This window comes from Felis catus, chromosome B4, assembly GCF_018350175.1.
Source record: "Felis catus isolate Fca126 chromosome B4, F.catus_Fca126_mat1.0, whole genome shotgun sequence".
Taxonomy (NCBI): domain Eukaryota; kingdom Metazoa; phylum Chordata; class Mammalia; order Carnivora; family Felidae; genus Felis; species Felis catus.
The window spans coordinates 103,663,612-103,681,072 of record NC_058374.1 but is presented as its reverse complement, the minus strand read 5'-3'; the positions used below and the strand labels follow the sequence as shown (position 1 = coordinate 103,681,072).

The 17,461-nt window shown below is 35.1% G+C and overlaps 1 protein-coding gene and 1 long non-coding RNA gene across 5 annotated transcripts in view; one reads left to right on the top strand and one right to left on the bottom strand.

The window, feature by feature from the left end:
* The window catches only part of LOC111561396, a 166,661-nt gene extending 159,343 nt beyond the window's left edge, over positions 1-7,318 (top strand). For both annotated transcript variants that reach the window (XR_002743955.2, XR_002743953.2), the window contains one exon: positions 7,043-7,318. This is a non-coding gene — a long non-coding RNA (uncharacterized LOC111561396). The remainder of the gene's footprint in view (positions 1-7,042) is intronic.
* Positions 1-17,461, bottom strand: part of PTPRQ (protein tyrosine phosphatase receptor type Q) — a 255,558-nt gene that overhangs the window by 136,037 nt on the left and 102,060 nt on the right. For all 3 annotated transcript variants that reach the window (XM_045062106.1, XM_045062108.1, XM_045062107.1), the window contains exons 35-36: positions 4,499-4,659; positions 3,631-3,776 (exon numbers count right to left, since the gene is read on the bottom strand). In XM_045062106.1, coding sequence (XP_044918041.1) covers positions 3,631-3,776; positions 4,499-4,659 — 307 coding nt within the window. The remainder of the gene's footprint in view (positions 1-3,630; positions 3,777-4,498; positions 4,660-17,461) is intronic.

The window sequence follows — 17,461 nt, the reverse complement described above, 5'->3', positions numbered from 1 at the left end:
TAAAACAATATCATATCTAGCACACAAATAAAAAACAATAAATGGTAATTAGTTCATTTAAATGAAAAACTTAGGGTAATTAATTTGACTAAAGTTTACAGTTAGGATGGTTCTATAATGCATCAAAAAATTAAATTCAGCAAAGTTTTGTGGTTCTTTTGCCAGTATTTGGTGGAGAGGAGGGGAAGAATGAGTGTAATAAAAGATCTACCTCAATTTTGTGGCTGCTTATTCAGGAACAGATAAGTTAAAACAATGTAACAATCTCACACAAAATATGATCTGTAAACTTGAATTATCTTTCAACACATCTATCTTACACAGGGAATAATTGTTTTACATAAAGTGTCTCTTAAAATATTAGCGTAATTAATTATTTAGCCATTTAAAAAGAAGGAAATCCTGCCATTTGCGACGAGGATGAACCTTGAGGTCATAATGCTGACAGAAATATGTCTGACAGAGAAAGACAAATACCATATGATCCCACTTATATGTGGAATCTAAAACACACATAAACCCCAAAACCTGAACTCACAGATACAAAGAACAGATTTGTGTTTGCCAGAGGTGCAGGGTGAGAGGGGGTGGGCAAAATGGGTGAAGGTGATCAAAAGGCATAGACCTCCAGTTATAAAATAAGTAAGTCATGAGGATGTAATGAAAAAATATACTAATGTAGCTTTTTGGTGTAAATTTTATTTTTTCTTTGTTATTGAATTTATTCTGATTACCTATCACCTTGATGACTATTTAGAAATGAATTATTTTGAATCACCCAGTAGCCATTCCTGATGAGTGTGTGACTTATCCTACATAGACATGTACCAAATTTGGAATTAGATCAATTATCCAGATGATTATTTCAGTCATTTATTTATTTTTGGAAAAAATTTTTTTTCAGCTCAAATTATGTAATTAAGACTTGCTACTCTGGGGGCGCCTGGGTGGCGCAGTCGGCTAAGCGTCCGACTTCAGCCAGGTCACGATCTCGCGGTCTGGGAGTTCGAGCCCCGCGTCAGGCTCTGGGCTGATGGCTCAGAGCCTGGAGCCTGTTTCTGATTCTGTGTCTCCCTCTCTCTCTGCCTCTCCCCCGTTCATGCTCTGTCTCTCTCTGTCCCAAAAATAAATAAACGTTGAAAAAAAAAATTAAAAAAAAAAAAAGACTTGCTACTCTGTATATATAAATGCAGTCAGAAGTTATTTAGTAAAAGCTTTCAAATTTGATTAATCAACCAGTATTCATTAGCATTTTTTAAATATAATAAGACACTATGTCAGGCACAGGAGGAGGTATGACATAAGTGGGTAAAAATGAAAATGTAGAAGAATTAATACACTATGCTAAACACAATGTGCAACAATTGAAGGAAGAACAATGGTAGCAGAGAGATTAAATTCCCCAAGGTCAGAAGAAGGAAAAATCACTTTCCCACAAACTCAAATGCTCCAAAATTATAACTAAGTATCAAAAATAATGTTGGTACATTCTTTCAACTAAAAATATTTATTGAGCATTGAACCTATGTATGATATAGTACCAGAGGACTTTGGGGGATGGAATGATAAGTGTCACGTGATCCTTTTCTTCAAGTTATTTGCTATAGCATAGGGAGCTAGGACAAGTAAGCCGATACCAAGAATGGTTAGCAAAATGTGATATACCATGCATGAGGTTATTCTACAAAGTTCTGTGGGAAAGAGAAGGAGGAAGAAAAAAGCTACACACTTATTCTGCTATACAATGTTCATTTTGAGGGTTTATTCCACTCTTCCAACCCAAAATAGAAAATCAGTTAGCAAAGATGCTGTATTTAACATTAACTTGAGGAATAAATTAAAGCACAGATGAACTTCACGCAATATAAGAAGTATCTTCATATCATTAGCCTGTGCTCTCTAGCAGCTGTCACACATAAAAGCATTCTTAAGATTATTTAATAAAAGATTACGTTTTCTAAGTTAGATGAATTGTAAATAGGTTTGAAACCATAGTTAGATGTTTATACTTCATTATTTAAGTGTGGACAAAGAGAACCAAAATAGAATTGTGTACATAGGTCATAAAGTAAATTGTACCCAGGCAAAAACCTTTGCTAAGATTCAGATACAGACACCACCCCTTTGCAGGATTTTTGTTAAATGTGTGAAAGAAGAAATCTGCATTTTGAATGGCCTCCATGACATAATGACACATTTTTAATTTGTAAACAACACTGTGGTAAAAAAAATTATAATAAATTGCATACAAATCCCATTTCTTTTCTCAAAATAGAGCAGAACAAAAAGGAATAGCAAAAGTTGCTTAATGTACACAGAAAGGGAAAAAAAAGGATCCTCCTTTCTCCTTCTGCTCCTAAGGCATTGTTATAAAAATATACATTTATAACTACATACATATCTATATCTTCATGTCTTGTATAAAGTAGTTTTTCTTTTGGCATTAAGTTTTAAGTAGTCACACTTATTCAAGCCCATCTTTAGAGGGTCTTGAGCAGAATGTAAAAACTAAACCAACCTTGACTTTCTCTTACTCACTGCTCAGTAGTCCTGAGACTACTGGCAAAATTCTGCTCTGACCCCATTCATCAGCCTAAGCTGCAGCATAGATACAGTAAAGCAAATAATTCAATACAGGAATGCTTTATTTCCTGAGATTGTTGATCCCAAGAACTAACTCCCATGGCTATATTAATGTCTTCAGTCACAAATAGAGCTGGACAGCCCAAAATTACTAAGACTTGTCTCTATTCTTCAGCTGCTTAAAAAGATACAAAGAAGTAAGAATGGACAGTGTTATAATCAACAGGCAGTCAACAGTTTCTATTAAGGTACGTGTTCTGTAAATTGTAGCCTTTCTTCAAAATTAGCTTTTCCCAAATTATGTTCCAAATCTCTCCATTCCTGATTCAATCATAACCATTCCAATTTTACCATTTTCATATGTTAGAGTTCTGTTAAATATTTAGTTTGGATAAATAAAGGATTTCTATTGAGTAAACTGAAAATATTTCTCTAAACAAAATGCATTTTAGCTATTTTCATAGCCATCATTATTCACATCAGAAAGTGCCCATCTGCAAACTGTATGACCCTAAAACCCTGCATACCTCAAGTGAAATAACCACATTCCTAGTGATTTTATTACATGTGATACTAAATAACAACAAGAAAATCCCTTCAGCTAGCAGTTAAAAATTGTTAAAATTGAAGAAAAATATGCAAACACATCCAAACATTAAAACTATTTATATTGTATGCAAACAAAAGGGAAATTTTTTTAGCTGAGAAATGAGGGTAAATTAAATCATCAACCCTTTAGAGAACACTTCTTGAAGAAGTGGAATTGAGGACCATATTTATACACAGAATTTTAAATAGGTCACATCTTCATTGTTTATAATATGGTTGAAGCTGACATGGAAATGTGTGCATATGCACAGATAGGTTAAAATGTATCTGACATTTCCCCACCATATTTTTTCAGTTTCAATGAAAGTTTTATGAAATGTCTGTTCATAATTATCAGTGTAAGAGAAATGGTTTTTCTACCATGCCAAGTCTGTATCATCATCAATAAAACTGGAGGATGTAAATAAAGAACTAACTAGAAGAAAACTCAAGTCTTACCTGCACAAAAGTACCTGAAGTATTTCTGTAATAAACAGAATAATATTGAATAATCCCATTAGGTTTTGAAGGAGGCATCCAAAAGAGCATTATTGATGAAGAACTGAGATTTGCATAACGAACATCTTTGGGAGGATCACTTGGTGCTATAAAACAAACAATTGAACAAAAAACTGCACCTGTGGCTCTAAAGAATGTCTGCAATGTTCTAAATTTTACCTGTCTTTGATAAGCAATAACCACTGGTTTTCAAAAGAAAACTTAAATTAGGTATAACATCTAATGAGAGGTCAGAATTGAAATCCACAAGGCTCGTTGGGCCATCTCTCTAATACCGTATCATAGCAAAATCCAAGCAGAGGACAGATAGATTTCTTACTAAAGAAAGTAAAACACTATCCCACTTCTAAAACATGCCACTGCCCTGTATTGGAAAACAACCTTGTAACAAGTTTCCAATATAAAACACATAATATGAAATTCTTATTTAACTTAGAATCTTGAAATCGAATAATAGAGAACAAAGACAGTGAGATGACTTCATGTATGTTATTTTGTTTCATTTAACAAATACATAAAATACTAAGTGTCAAGTTCTATACCCAGTGTATTTACAAATATAAACTCATTTAATCCTCATAAGGACCCTGTTAAGTAGGTAATGTATTGTTTCCATAATATAGATAGGAAACTGAGGCACAGAGAAATTATTTTCCCAGCATCACACAGCTAGGAAGTGACCAAAAAGCAATTTCACTTCCAACATGATGACAGATATTAGGCTTAGTAATACATTTTGATATTTAATACTTTTTTTTTTTTTTGCGTAGGATATTTTTTTACTTGGCCTACATCCAAAAGAACTCACCTCCCTCGGGTGTTCGAAAGTTAATGATACTGCTTCTCATTTTCCCATCACCAAACCTTGTGCTAGCTGTTACATAAGCACTATATTCAACATTATAGTCCAAATCTGAAAACTCTAATGATGTTTCAGTTACATTAATAGTTTTTAATGATGACCTATCCCTGTGAGAAAAAAAAAAATCTTTATAATTGACTATTAAATTAAACATTACATACACATTTTGAGCACAAGTATATTAAAAATAAGCAACATTAATGCACACAAATGTATTAATCCAGACTAATAGGATAAAGACACCGCTTATCCTGAAATGCTAAAAAGGGTGAAGTTAAGAATAATTCAATAAATAATTTTTTTGGTTTTCAAGTATACTGAGTAATTCAATCAAGTGTTAATAAGTTGCTCATATTAGAAGTTACTTGGACTGATTTTAATAGATCTCTAGGAATACTGTGTGGTACAACTAATTACACCATTCCTTTTCATACCCATGTTTTACTTGTTCAAATATATGTTCTTTTCAAGTGTTGGTGACATCTTATATATACCCTTTGTCAAACAAATTCATTTTTCATACATCGTACAAAAGTAATATTTACCTCAGAGAAATTCAAATAGTAAATATCTAAGTAGTAGTATATAAAATAGCAAACCTGTGTGTTATTCTTTACTAATTATAGTAATTAATTACCCTTTATTAATTTCTAAATTAATTATGTATTATGTATGAAATTATGTAGTAACTGGAAACAAATTGAAAATAATCTATGTATAACATACAGAAAAGGAAAAGGTAGAGCTCACATCTCTCATCCAATTAAAATCTGAAAAGTATTTAAAATGTCATTCCAGAAAACACAAAAAAATGTTGATTATTAAAATCTCTTCAGGTCGCCTGGGTGGCTCAGTTGGTTGAGTGTCCGACTTTGGCTCAGGTTATGATCTCACAGCTCATGAGTTCGAGCCCCACGTCAGGCTCTGGGCTGACAGCTCAGAGCCTGGAGCCTGCTTCAGATTCTGTGTCTCCCTGTCTCTCTGCCCCTAACCCACTCACATTCTGTCTCTGTCTCTCTCAAAAATAAGTAAACATTAAAAAAAAATTAAAAAAAAATTCTTCAAGTAAATACTAAAATCTCAAGGAGGGAAAAAAGGCTAAATGACAAAATGTTGCTAAGTAATATGATACTGCAATTATTTTATTTCAGTCACGCTCGTATAGTTTCTATAGTTCTGAATTATGTATAGGTTAGAATCTAAATTAAAGAATGAATATGTACATAGTGGTACTGAAAACTGCATTTAAAAAAATTAGATTTTAAGACCAATAAAGTTAATTGTGAAAGAATTTAAGGGAATATGATCAACATTACAGCAAAAGTGTATCAATCTCATGCAATCCTATTTTTTCCTTCTTTAGTATCACATGGCACCCAAGAAGTAAATGGGTATTTCCTCTGAATATAAGATGCTCTTTCTTTGCCATTGAAATATTGGAATTCTTGAATCATTAAGAGGAATAATAGATTATAAGTGAACTAAGGGTATCCACAAAGACACATACATTTCAGCCATGGTTTAACGATTACAAAAGTGTCAATTCACTCCAAATATAAGTATGGTTATCTGAAAAGTAGTCAGAAAGCTTACCATAGTGAGAAAAATATGAATTCAGAATCTGTGATTGTAGACCAGCAGGATTAGCAAGGCTATTCAGCAATTTGAAACAGTTTCTTCAGATAGCTTCTCTCAGAAGCAGTAGAGACTTCACCGAGACCCAGGAGGGGGCTTTTAGAACTTAAGGCTGTGGCTGTTAGTCTCAGAGAAAGACGCTTTGTCATAGAAACTTTACCCAATTCCTTACCCCTGTCATTGGTCACAGGTCATTAGAACACTGCAATATGGTTAATCCAATTCAGATCTCTAAGACTGTGAAATTAGCTAAAGTGATCTAATTGCACCATATCTATTTTTAAAATTCCTTTTCAAGCATATTTTTCAATGCTATCTGCTGCCTTGCATCAGTACCTTCTTGCCCTGACTGCAGATAAGTGTCTGCCTACAATAAGAAAAACCCTGATTACATTCCATAGATAATTTAGAATCAAGGCAAATACCTGGAAAAGGCAGATCAAAAGCAAATTTTGTCTCACATACCCAGGTATTTCAGTAAGAAGATAGTCTTTGTAAACTGTCTGAATAACAAAGTCAATAATCCACCTCTGCATGTACAGATATAGTTTCTACACCTACCCTGGTTTACCTCAAGACAAAATAGTACTAATAAAATTTTTAGATACTGATAATGTTCTTGTCTGTTTGGGGCTTGTTCTTTTGTAGTCTAGGATTGTCGCTATTTTAACGACTAAGGTAAAAAAAAAATCTGAGCATAAATAAATGTCAACTGAAATTTAATTTCTGATCCAAGTTCATAACATAACTTAGATAAGAGGTAGTTTGCTACATAACTGAGAACTAGGAAGGGGAAAGAGAGCGAGGTGTTGCTGTCTCTAAGGATCTGACTCCCTCTTCCTTGCTCTTATGCAGTTGCCAGATTGAAGGAAAGACGCATAAATCTTCAGAGAACAGAGAACAGCCATCTCTGTGAGCAACCCTGCAGCTCTGATGAGTCACTCCCTCCATGCATGAGAAGGCCTACGTTTGACACTGCTATCATCTTTTGGTTTTAACTGGTGTAGTTTAAAGATCTGTTTTGGGGGCGCCTGGGTGGCGCAGTCGGTTAAGCGTCCGACTTCAGCCAGGTCAGGATCTCGCGGTCCGTGAGTTCGAGCCCCGCGTCAGGCTCTGGGCTCATGGCTCAGAGCCTGGAGCCTGTTTCCGATTCTGTGTCTCCCTCTCTCTCTGCCCCTCCCCCGTTCATGCTCTGTCTCTCTCTGTCCCAAAAATAAATAAACGTTGAAAAAAAAAAAATTTAAAGATCTGTTTTGTCCGTATTACTTTGAAATACTATAATAGGGATATTATATGTTCCATTAGAGTGTTTTATTTCCATTTATAAAAGTGTATGTTCTTCTATATCTTGACCTTGGTTTGCTTTACTTATGTGATGACAATGATCTACATCATTTTTTTTTGTAATTGTCTAATTCGGATACATCATAGTTATTCAGCCATTCTGCTGTAATATTAACACTCAAGTTGCTTCCCACCCCTCTTTTAGTTACTAACTGTGACACAGCAATCATTCTTATACAAATATCTTTTCATAATGGTCCTTGGATTTCTGTAGGTTAAATTCCCAGTGGTGTAATTATTACATCAAATGGGTTGATTTTTTTTAATTTTAATGATTACTGTTCTAAAAGTTGTTTCTGTTCCAAATTATAAATTATTATAATTTAGAACCACAACAATGTATGAGAGCACACCTTTGGCAAACTCTCATTACTAGTCTGGATATTAATCTTAATTACTGCAAACTTGACTCAAAAAATATTTTTAATCTGCAAATCCCTAACCATTTGTGAGACAGAATATCTTTTATATGTATATTGGTCATTTGTGGCCCTTTTTTGCATAACGTATGCACTTTCTTTTCTATATTTTATTGTAGTGTCTTAAATGGAGAATATATATTAGAGTAGAAAGGCACTATTCTTTTTTAAAAAGTTTTTAATATTTATTTAGTTTTGAGAGAGAAAGAGTGTGAGCAGAGGAGGGGCTAAGGGCGGGGCGGTGGGGGGGGGGAACACAGAATCCAAAGCAGGCTTCAGGTTCTGAGGTGTCAGCACAGACCCTGATGCTGGGCTCAAACTCACGAACTGCAAGATTATGACCTGAGCCAAAGTTGGACGCTCAACCAACTGAGCCACCCAGGTGCCCCTAGAAAGGCACTGTCCTTTTAGATAGTGCTCCAAGCAAAGAAGCACAGATACCTTCCTAGCCCCTCTCAATTTAGAGATGATATGTATGCCATCAATATCCAACAAAATTTATTGAGTATCTACTTTATGCAGGAACTACGTTAGACACAAATATGAGTAAGATTCAGCCCCTATCCTCAAAACAGACAAAATAGTAAATAATTATAAAACCTTTCATTAATAAAAATGGGACCCCTTTAATGACAATGACAACACCATCTCCACCCTGCCCCACCAGTGGCTAACAGCAAAGAAAAAGAGATGAACAAAAAAATTAAGCCAGTAAAATTTGATTATTGGTAACATCTAGAAAAGGAGAATACAACATATCTCCCAAAGGTGCAGGAAACTGTTGACCAGAAAGCTAGTTTGTAAGGTTTGAGAGAAGAATAGGGAGTTGAGTGAGGTGGGGGGAAAAGAAAGGAAGCTTCCCTGACAACATAGGTCTAAATCTTACATATTCAAAATTATAAACTGTGTATAAATGGAAGGAATATAAATGTCAACAATACTTATACTCTAAAATAGATAACTTTCAACATCAGGCAAACCTCCTAGCCAGGGTCAATTTTCAAACTGAGGAAAAAACTTGAGGGGAGTTCTCAGTGCATTCATTTTACTGATTTAATACTAGAAATTTATTAGAACATTTTTCTAGCTAGAATTTTTTTAAAGCTTGAAAAAAATGATAACCCCCCCAAAAAACCCAAAACCAAAACCAGAAAACCCCAGACTCATAACTATAGACAATAAATTGATGGTCACCAGAGGGAAGGCAAGTGGAGATATAGGTAAAAAAAAAAAAAAAAAAAAAAAGTGAAGGGGATTAAGAGTACACTTATCATGATGAGCACTGAATCATGTATAGAATTGTTGAATCACTATGTTGTACAACTGAAACTAAAAACACTGTATGCTATCTACACTAGAAATAAAATAAAATTTGAAAAAAGAAACTTCTTAGAACATTTTAAAAGCTTTCTTGAATTTGAGAAATCGAAATTATTTGAATGACCTTGAAACAACTCTGAATAAATGTAGGATACAGTTTTTCTGCGTACACTCACTGGTAACAACAAGAAAATGTCTTGGGATGGGATTAATAGGGTCTTTAAAATGAAGTTATTTCCTAAGTAATTTATGATTTTTTTTATCAAAAGACAGACCACATTGTGACATCTAGGGCATGAAGGAAATTCTAGAGTATAAAAGCAGTTTCTCTGGTCTCGTTTAGCACTTTCTTTACTCATCTCTTATCACATCAAGATCACACTAAGCAGCAACTGCTAAGAAGGAATCTTGAAGGAATCTTGAATACCAAACCACTTGGGAAGACTGAAACCAATTCCCCCGTTTCCCTAAATGTGAACATAAAAGGTTTTCTACACAAGATTTGAGACCCTCTGAAAGGTCAGGGTCTTAATTCTAATCTTCATCATTTGATATTTTGTTCCATGTGGGTAATCTAACCTGATGATACATCCTTGTTCATTCCTATGTATTTATATTCAAAGTTATAATCTGCCATCATCTAAATATTCTAGATTAATCATTTCACTCATTAAATAACACTTACAAAAATAATTTCAACATCCACTTACTTGACTCTCTCAAATATTCTCTTCCTCATACAAACAAATGATTTTCACTAATTTTCTCACTATAAGGAAACCACTCTTCTGTGTTGCACCTTACTCTAGAACAGTACTTCTGCATAGCTGAGTAGTACCAACAAATTAGAAATTATGTGTTAAATAACCCCAAGCTAGCAAAGCATCATATTCTATGATGCTAAAGCTTTTCCAGAGTTTCAGAGAAAGTCAGAGTCAAAGTAGGGTATTTATTTGTTGTTGCTGTTGTTCTCATTGTCATTTGGTTGGCTGATTGATTTGCTTTGATTTTGTCTTGTTTGCCTTTAGCAGAAAAGACACATTTATAAGATAAAAGGAAAAAGCCATTAAAGAGAATGAGGTTGAAGCTGCAGAACTATTTATAAACCACGATCTTGGAGAAGACACAAGGAATTAAGGTCCAGAAGACAGGAGGAGGGATTGTGCTTGAGCTGAAGGAGAAAGATCTCATTCCTTGAGAGTGGATGCAATTCCTCAGGCCATAATAAGAAATTTGGATTTTATTCTATGAGGCGTGGAAAGTCCTTGCAGTATTTTCTCCAGCAGTATGATCTTTGGGTACGTGGTTAAAATATAACTTTAAAATCCTTTTCAATATTGAAATACATATTCTCTCCATACATAGACATATTCAAGATACAGGGTGATCTTGCTGTTGTCCACACAAGCTTCTTACCATTAACCATATCTAGTGAAATTATTTGAGCTCCTACATCCAGTTACACCGTGGACTTTTCAGCTATGTGTCAATAAATTTTCATTTTTGCCTAAGCTAATTTAGGTTAAGTTTAGTCACTTGAAACTAAGAGTCTTAACTAATACCTTGTCCCATTCTTCCAGCAATTTCTCACATGCCTTGATCCTGAGTATTTCCACCATCTGCATCACTTCTTGAACAAGCTCTACTTTGTCCATATACTACTTAAACTGAAGAGATCAGTAATCCAAATGGTTTACACATGAAACAATATACTTATTTTATCACAATGAATATAGTTCATCAACTAATGCACACCAATAAGAAGATAGTGATTCTTTTGGTAGAAATTACCCATATGAGTTAATGCACTAAGCTTAATTTTTTATAACCCCATAAGTGTTTATCACAAGTATTTTTACCAAACTAAGATTTCCCTAATCCTGTAAGTACACAGCTGAGTACTTAGAACAAATGCCAATTATAACACTTATTCCTAGTGATTTGAGAAAAGCATGATTTGGGAATAAGACAGACCTACGTATGAATTCTGATTGTCATCTTCTAGCTCTGTAAATTTAAGTAACCCTTTACCTCAAAAGTCAGTTTCTGTACCTACAAAATGGGGATAATATTCCCCTTATGGTATTGTTATGAAAAATAAATAAGTAAAAAACCAAAAACATTTGTCCCAAAATGCTAACTTCTACACTATCCCTTTTGAGCCCTTTTGTCTAGCTCTCCAAGATGTTTCGTTCCCCAAATCTCTAATGCAAGCAAATCACAATTTCTCCCAGATGTGTACATATCACAAGAGTGATTAAAAGACCCCTAAACTGAGGGTGTAAGAACTCAAGATCCACACAAGCAAAATCAATGACTAAGAAGACTGGATTTGAAATAGGGTGTGGTGAGAGCTGTAGTAAATTGCCAAGCAAACACTCCATCTAAAGACACCTTCTATTCCACTGCAGCTGATTTTCATCATGGGCAATATGGCAAACTATCCTGATATCTATAAGAAACAAAGGAACCTGAAGTTTCATTAGGTATCTATTAATTTTGAAATGTTGACAGAATTCTATTCAAAATTTATTAATTTATTAACTTTATAGTATAATAAAGTTATGTGAATGTGGCTTCTCTCTTAAAATATCTAATTGTACTGTACTCACCCTTATTTTTGTGATGATGTGAGATGATAAAACGCCTACGGGATGGGATGAAGTGAAGTGAATGATGTAGGCATTGTGTTGTACCATTAGGCTATTACTGACCTCATGATCTATCAGGAAGATCATCTACTTCCAGGCCACAGTTGACTGTGGATAAGTGACATTGCAGAAAGCAAAACCACAGGTAAGGGGAGACTACTGTACTTTTCCACTGAGATGATCTCCTTGTTTATCAACCTATCTTTACAACCTTCCCATTCTGATTATTGATCTCTCTTGTATTCTCAAGCAGGTAATTTAAGTAGGGTAAAAATATTTTAGAAAACAGGAAAAAACAGAACTTAGCAAACTTTTAGCATATAGAAGGCTATTTCCAAAGGTAAGTTTTTATGATATGGGGGAAATTATTCAACCAATGACATCTAACAAAACGCTGCATTAGAATTGTTGTGACCTCCTAATATATTATTTAGAAAGTATTTTTAGAATTATTTCATACACATATTTTATCTCCAATTAGTCTACAATCATTTTAAAATTATAGATGTATTTTTATCTCCCCACAGAGTTTAATAAACATTTGTCAGGCTGACTGACTCAGAATTACTTCTCAGAATTACTACTAAGAAAATGAAAAACATTTAAAAGCCAAGATTTGTGTATAAGCTAGAATTTACAGCATTACTTTCACTCCAGTCTTTTAGCTATACCTGATAAGGCATTCACTTAGAAGCTTTATAAACAAAAAAAGAAAACTATTGTTAAATTTTACTAACTATATGGAAGAAAAATTACTAAACAAATCCAGGCTGAACTCAACTACAGATGGTTCCCAACTTACAACATTTCCATTTAGGATGTTTTCCATTTTGTGATAGGTTAAGAGCAATACACATTCAGCAGAAAGTGTACTTGAAATTTTAAATCTTGACCTTTTCTCAGGCCAGCCATAGGCAGTATGATCCTCTTTCATGCTGCTGGGCAGAGACAGCAAGCCACAGTTCCTCGTCAGCTACATGAATACAAGGATCAACAACCAAGGCACTTACAACCATTCTGCACCCACACCACCATTCTTTTTCCGTTAAGTATTCAAGAAATTACATGATATATTCAACATTTACTAGAAAGTAGGCCTGTGTTAGATGATTATGCCCAACTGTAGGCCAATGTAAGTGTTCCAAACACATTTAAGGTGGGCTGGGCTGAGCTGCGATGTTCTGCAGGTTACGTGTACTAAGTGCATTTTTGACTTCATGATATTTTCAATTTACGGTGAGTTTATCAGGATGTAACCCTATTGCAAGGGAAGGAAGGTCTATGTAAAGTAAACAAATAAACTTTGTATCAGTTTGCTACAATATTACACCTCAGTCCAAAGTGTATTAAAAGAATAAGATAACTGCTCTAACAGGAATTCATTTATTTAATGGTGGTTGCTCTAGCAATGCAAAGATTGTTTATCACTTAAATACAAATAAGCATAATTTATCAATGTAACTGAGGGAAAAAAATGCTACTTTACCATCTGGATAAATGATAAAAGTTATTTCATAAAACAGACTTTAAAAGGAAATGTCATTTTAAAGCAGATTTCTGAGCACAGCATCTACAAATCAAATGTTACTCACACAGTAGTGGTTATAAAATGCCTGCACATTAACCTTCACCTTGTGGAGCTATTTTGTAAAGAATATTCATGAAAAAGAGAGAAGTCATTCAGTATAATAAAATGAAATAGGCAGTCTGTATTTTGTAGATATACTGAAAATAGCAAACATCCAAAGATGTTTTTATTTTTATTTTTTTAGTGTTTATTTATTTATTGGGGGGGGGTGCAGAGAGTGAGCATGAGTGGAGGGAAGGGCATAGAGAAAGGGAGAGAAAGAGAATCCCAAGCAGGCTCCACACTGTCAGCACAGAGCTCGATATGGGGCTCGAACTCACAAACTGTGAGATCATGACCAGACCCGAAATAGTCAAACACTTAACTGACTAAGCCACTAAGGTGCCCCTAAATAAAGATGTTGTTTTCAAAAGAGTTTGGTAATTACTAGAAAGCCAAAATAATGGAAACTGAGAAGAGAAAAATGTGAACCCCTGAAATAGGAACTTTGCTAATAATGATACCACCATTTATACAGTATTTTAAGAGAATCACGCAGATAATTAAGTGGCAGGGCCAGAATTCAAACCCATGTCTCTAAAAGCATTCCAAGTCCCAGTTTAACAACAACAAAAAAAAGTAACATTAAAAGCTTCTATAAGGAGTTGTTCCTATAGCCTTTGAAATCTAATTTCTGAAACTTCTAGGTTTCTAGAGTTAATATATTAAGAATTTATTCCTCTGATTTCAAATTATTAAATATCTTTGAAGTTTTACTAAATTTACACATCTTCAAAAAAAATCTTTATTCTAGCACTTAAAGAGATTCACATATTCATTCCAACAGCTTTATCAGGCTTGGCCGCCCAATAAGTTACATACACACTCAGGCACTTGGAAGGTCACCCAACGGCCCTTTAACTGACCAAGGCAGGGCAAAGTGGCCACTTTCCCACAATTGGACTCCAAGTTCATTTTTCACAAGGACACCTTCCTCAAAATAAGCTGTGGGCAGTTGCAGTTAAACCTTGCCTCTGGATTATGAAACCAGTGAGGTTATCATGATTCTCATGGCTACTTTGATTTCAGAGTGTCTTATTTTTTGAAGTAGAACTTTGTGAATGGAGAGGCTAAGGTACTGCCTTCCCAGTGTGTATGTATGTATGTGTATGTGTGTGTGTATCTGTGTGTGTATGTATGTATATATATATGTACGTATATATATGTATATATATACATACACATAGACACACACACACACACACACACACATATATATATATATATATGTATTTCAGTAGCATTTTAGATTGTAGGCAACCAATCAACAGTAAAATACATGTCAGTAACCTGTTCCTGACAGATTATACAGCAGCCCTGGTTCAAGGATTTCTTTCCCTACAAGAATCCTAAGACTGCTTGCTAGTTGATTCTTTGCTTTTTTGGCTATTTGCTGGTTTTGGTGAATTTGCTGTGAACCAGGGAGTGTGCAGTATTTTTAGAGTCAGCCTATGGCTAGGAATATACTTCAACTGTCTTAAAATGAAGTCCCTGGCTCCCTCTAGTACAAAGTCAGGGGATCTGAATTCAACCTGCAATATTCTATTGTAGATCTCTTGGTATGTGCTTGCCTCAAAAGGAGGCATCCCAACTAAAAATTCATAGCAAAGAACTCCAAGGCTCCGGAGATCCACCTTATCATTGCGCATTCTTCCTTCCAACATTTCAGAAGCAGGTAGTCAAGGATACAACACAGTGTGGTTCCCTTGGAGAATGTGGCATGTACTGACCACCCTAATTCTGCAGTCTTAAACAATCCAGCTGATTGTAGGAGCAGGTTCTCTGGCTTAATGTCTCGATGAATAACTCTCTTTGAATGACAGTAAGCAGGGCTTGCTCCTTCTCAGGATGAAGAGAAACATGACAAGCCTCTTAGGAACTCTTTGTCTTCAGCATGCCACCATCAGCAAGATCTAAGAGCTCCTCTAGCAGATCATCCAATGCCAGGGAAGGGTGTAGTGGTCACTTTTGCAATCCTGCCCCCTGAAGATTGGTAAGAGCATCTAGCTCCCTAAAGGTTGAGACAGACATGCTGAAAGAGCTAGGACACTAGAAGAATCCCGAGTTTGGTTCAAGGATAAAACAGAAAATAAGAACCTTGAAACTAGAAGCTATGAATGCAGGTGGGCAGCAGCATGATTCCTACACAGCCAGGTGAGATGAGTCATATAAAATCACAGACTTGAGATTCCCTGACCCCACTTTCAGTAGGCTTCCCTTTCGCACCTAGAATCCATCTTAGGAAGTGAGACAGAAAGGGGATACGCTCGAAAGAGCAGAGAAATAGCACCACTGGGGAGCTGAACTTACACAGCACAATCACTGTAGAGAAGAACGAGATTGTCCCTACAATGTGGGTCAGAAACCCCAGCCAGTAACATCTTGATTCTCACTTTTATTACTTTGTTTCACTTTCATTTTTATCTAACTCGGTAAAATGGTGTCAAAAATCTGTCATCATCCTTGATTCAAAAATCTAAAAGTCATCATTGATTCATCTCTCTCTCTCTCTTTTTTATCCCCACAGCCAATGTATCACCAAGTTCTGTCTGTCAACCCTCCCTTCTAAATGTAGAAGAAAACTACCCACTTCTCTCCTCCATGGGCAGTATCATCTATTGCCCAGACTACCAGAACAGTCTCCTACAGTATCCTTGCTAACCGCCTCCGTCTAAAATTCTTTCTCCTTTAAGTATCCAAAGTGCTTAAATTTCTTCAGTAACTCTAATTACAGTTAAAATGAAAAATCAGATCCTTATTGTGGCTTGTGATCTTTGTCTGCCTTACTCCTCAGTATTAGTGTATCTACCCCTCAGCAACACTGACCTCTCTGGTCTTCAAAATGACAAATTATGTTCCTTCACAGAGTCTATGCAGCTGATGTTCTTTCTTCTTGGAAAATTCTAGCTTGCAGATCTTTACATCACAAACAGCTCTTTCTTGTCATCAGGATTTTAACTCCATATCACTCTTTCAGAAAGGATTTCCCCAAGCATCTCATCAAAAGTAGCCCTCTTTCCCCCAAACTTTCCCTCATCTGTTTCTTTATGGGATATAGCCCAGCTATCCCTTCAGAATGTAAGCTCCTTGAAAGCAGGAGTCTTATGTGTGTCTTGTTCACTGGTATACAGGCACTTTATCAATTTTGTTGAATGAAGTAATGAAAAATGGGTAAACAAATGAACTGGGCCACAGAGGAAAATGCTTACCTTCTTTTCATTGCTTCTTTCTCACTGACATTTCTCAAGTCACTCTCAATTTTGCCACCACTAGGCAAAAGGACTAGGAATCAGGTAATGAAAAAAAAAAAAAAAAAAAAACAAAAACCCAGGAAGTATAGCCCCAATGAGCAATATGCAAAGGGTGTAAAGAGCGATTAGGGAAAGAAAAATCTTAATTTAAGAAAGAGAAGAGTAGCCTTCCTCAAATATCAGAACCTCTCAGTGCTAGACTTTCGAGTCAGGAACATAAATGTTAAGACATGCCCATGTTCTATAAAGCATTGTGTAAATTGTATTTTCTGAGTTGAAATATTTAAAATCCACTAGGAAATATATAACTGGCAAATCTTTCTAAGAGGACTTACAAGAGATCAAAGTGAGGGCTTCTCACTACTGAGTTTTCATGAAGCAGTACAGCCATGTTGTTAATTGACATGAGATGTGCTATGGGATTTCATCTTTTTCACAACTGACAAATAAATTGGCAATCAGTGTAAAGGTGGTCAGAAAAAAAAATAGATACGCTACTTAAATTTCATGGGAAAATGGACCTTAAATGACAGATTTGTGAATAAATATCTTTTAGTTAAACTTTAGTTGAAATTAATCTGCTCAAAGAAACCTGAAAAGACGGTGACATAGAGAGTTTTTGTGTAAAACACTGAGTTTAAAATTATATGCATGTATTCACA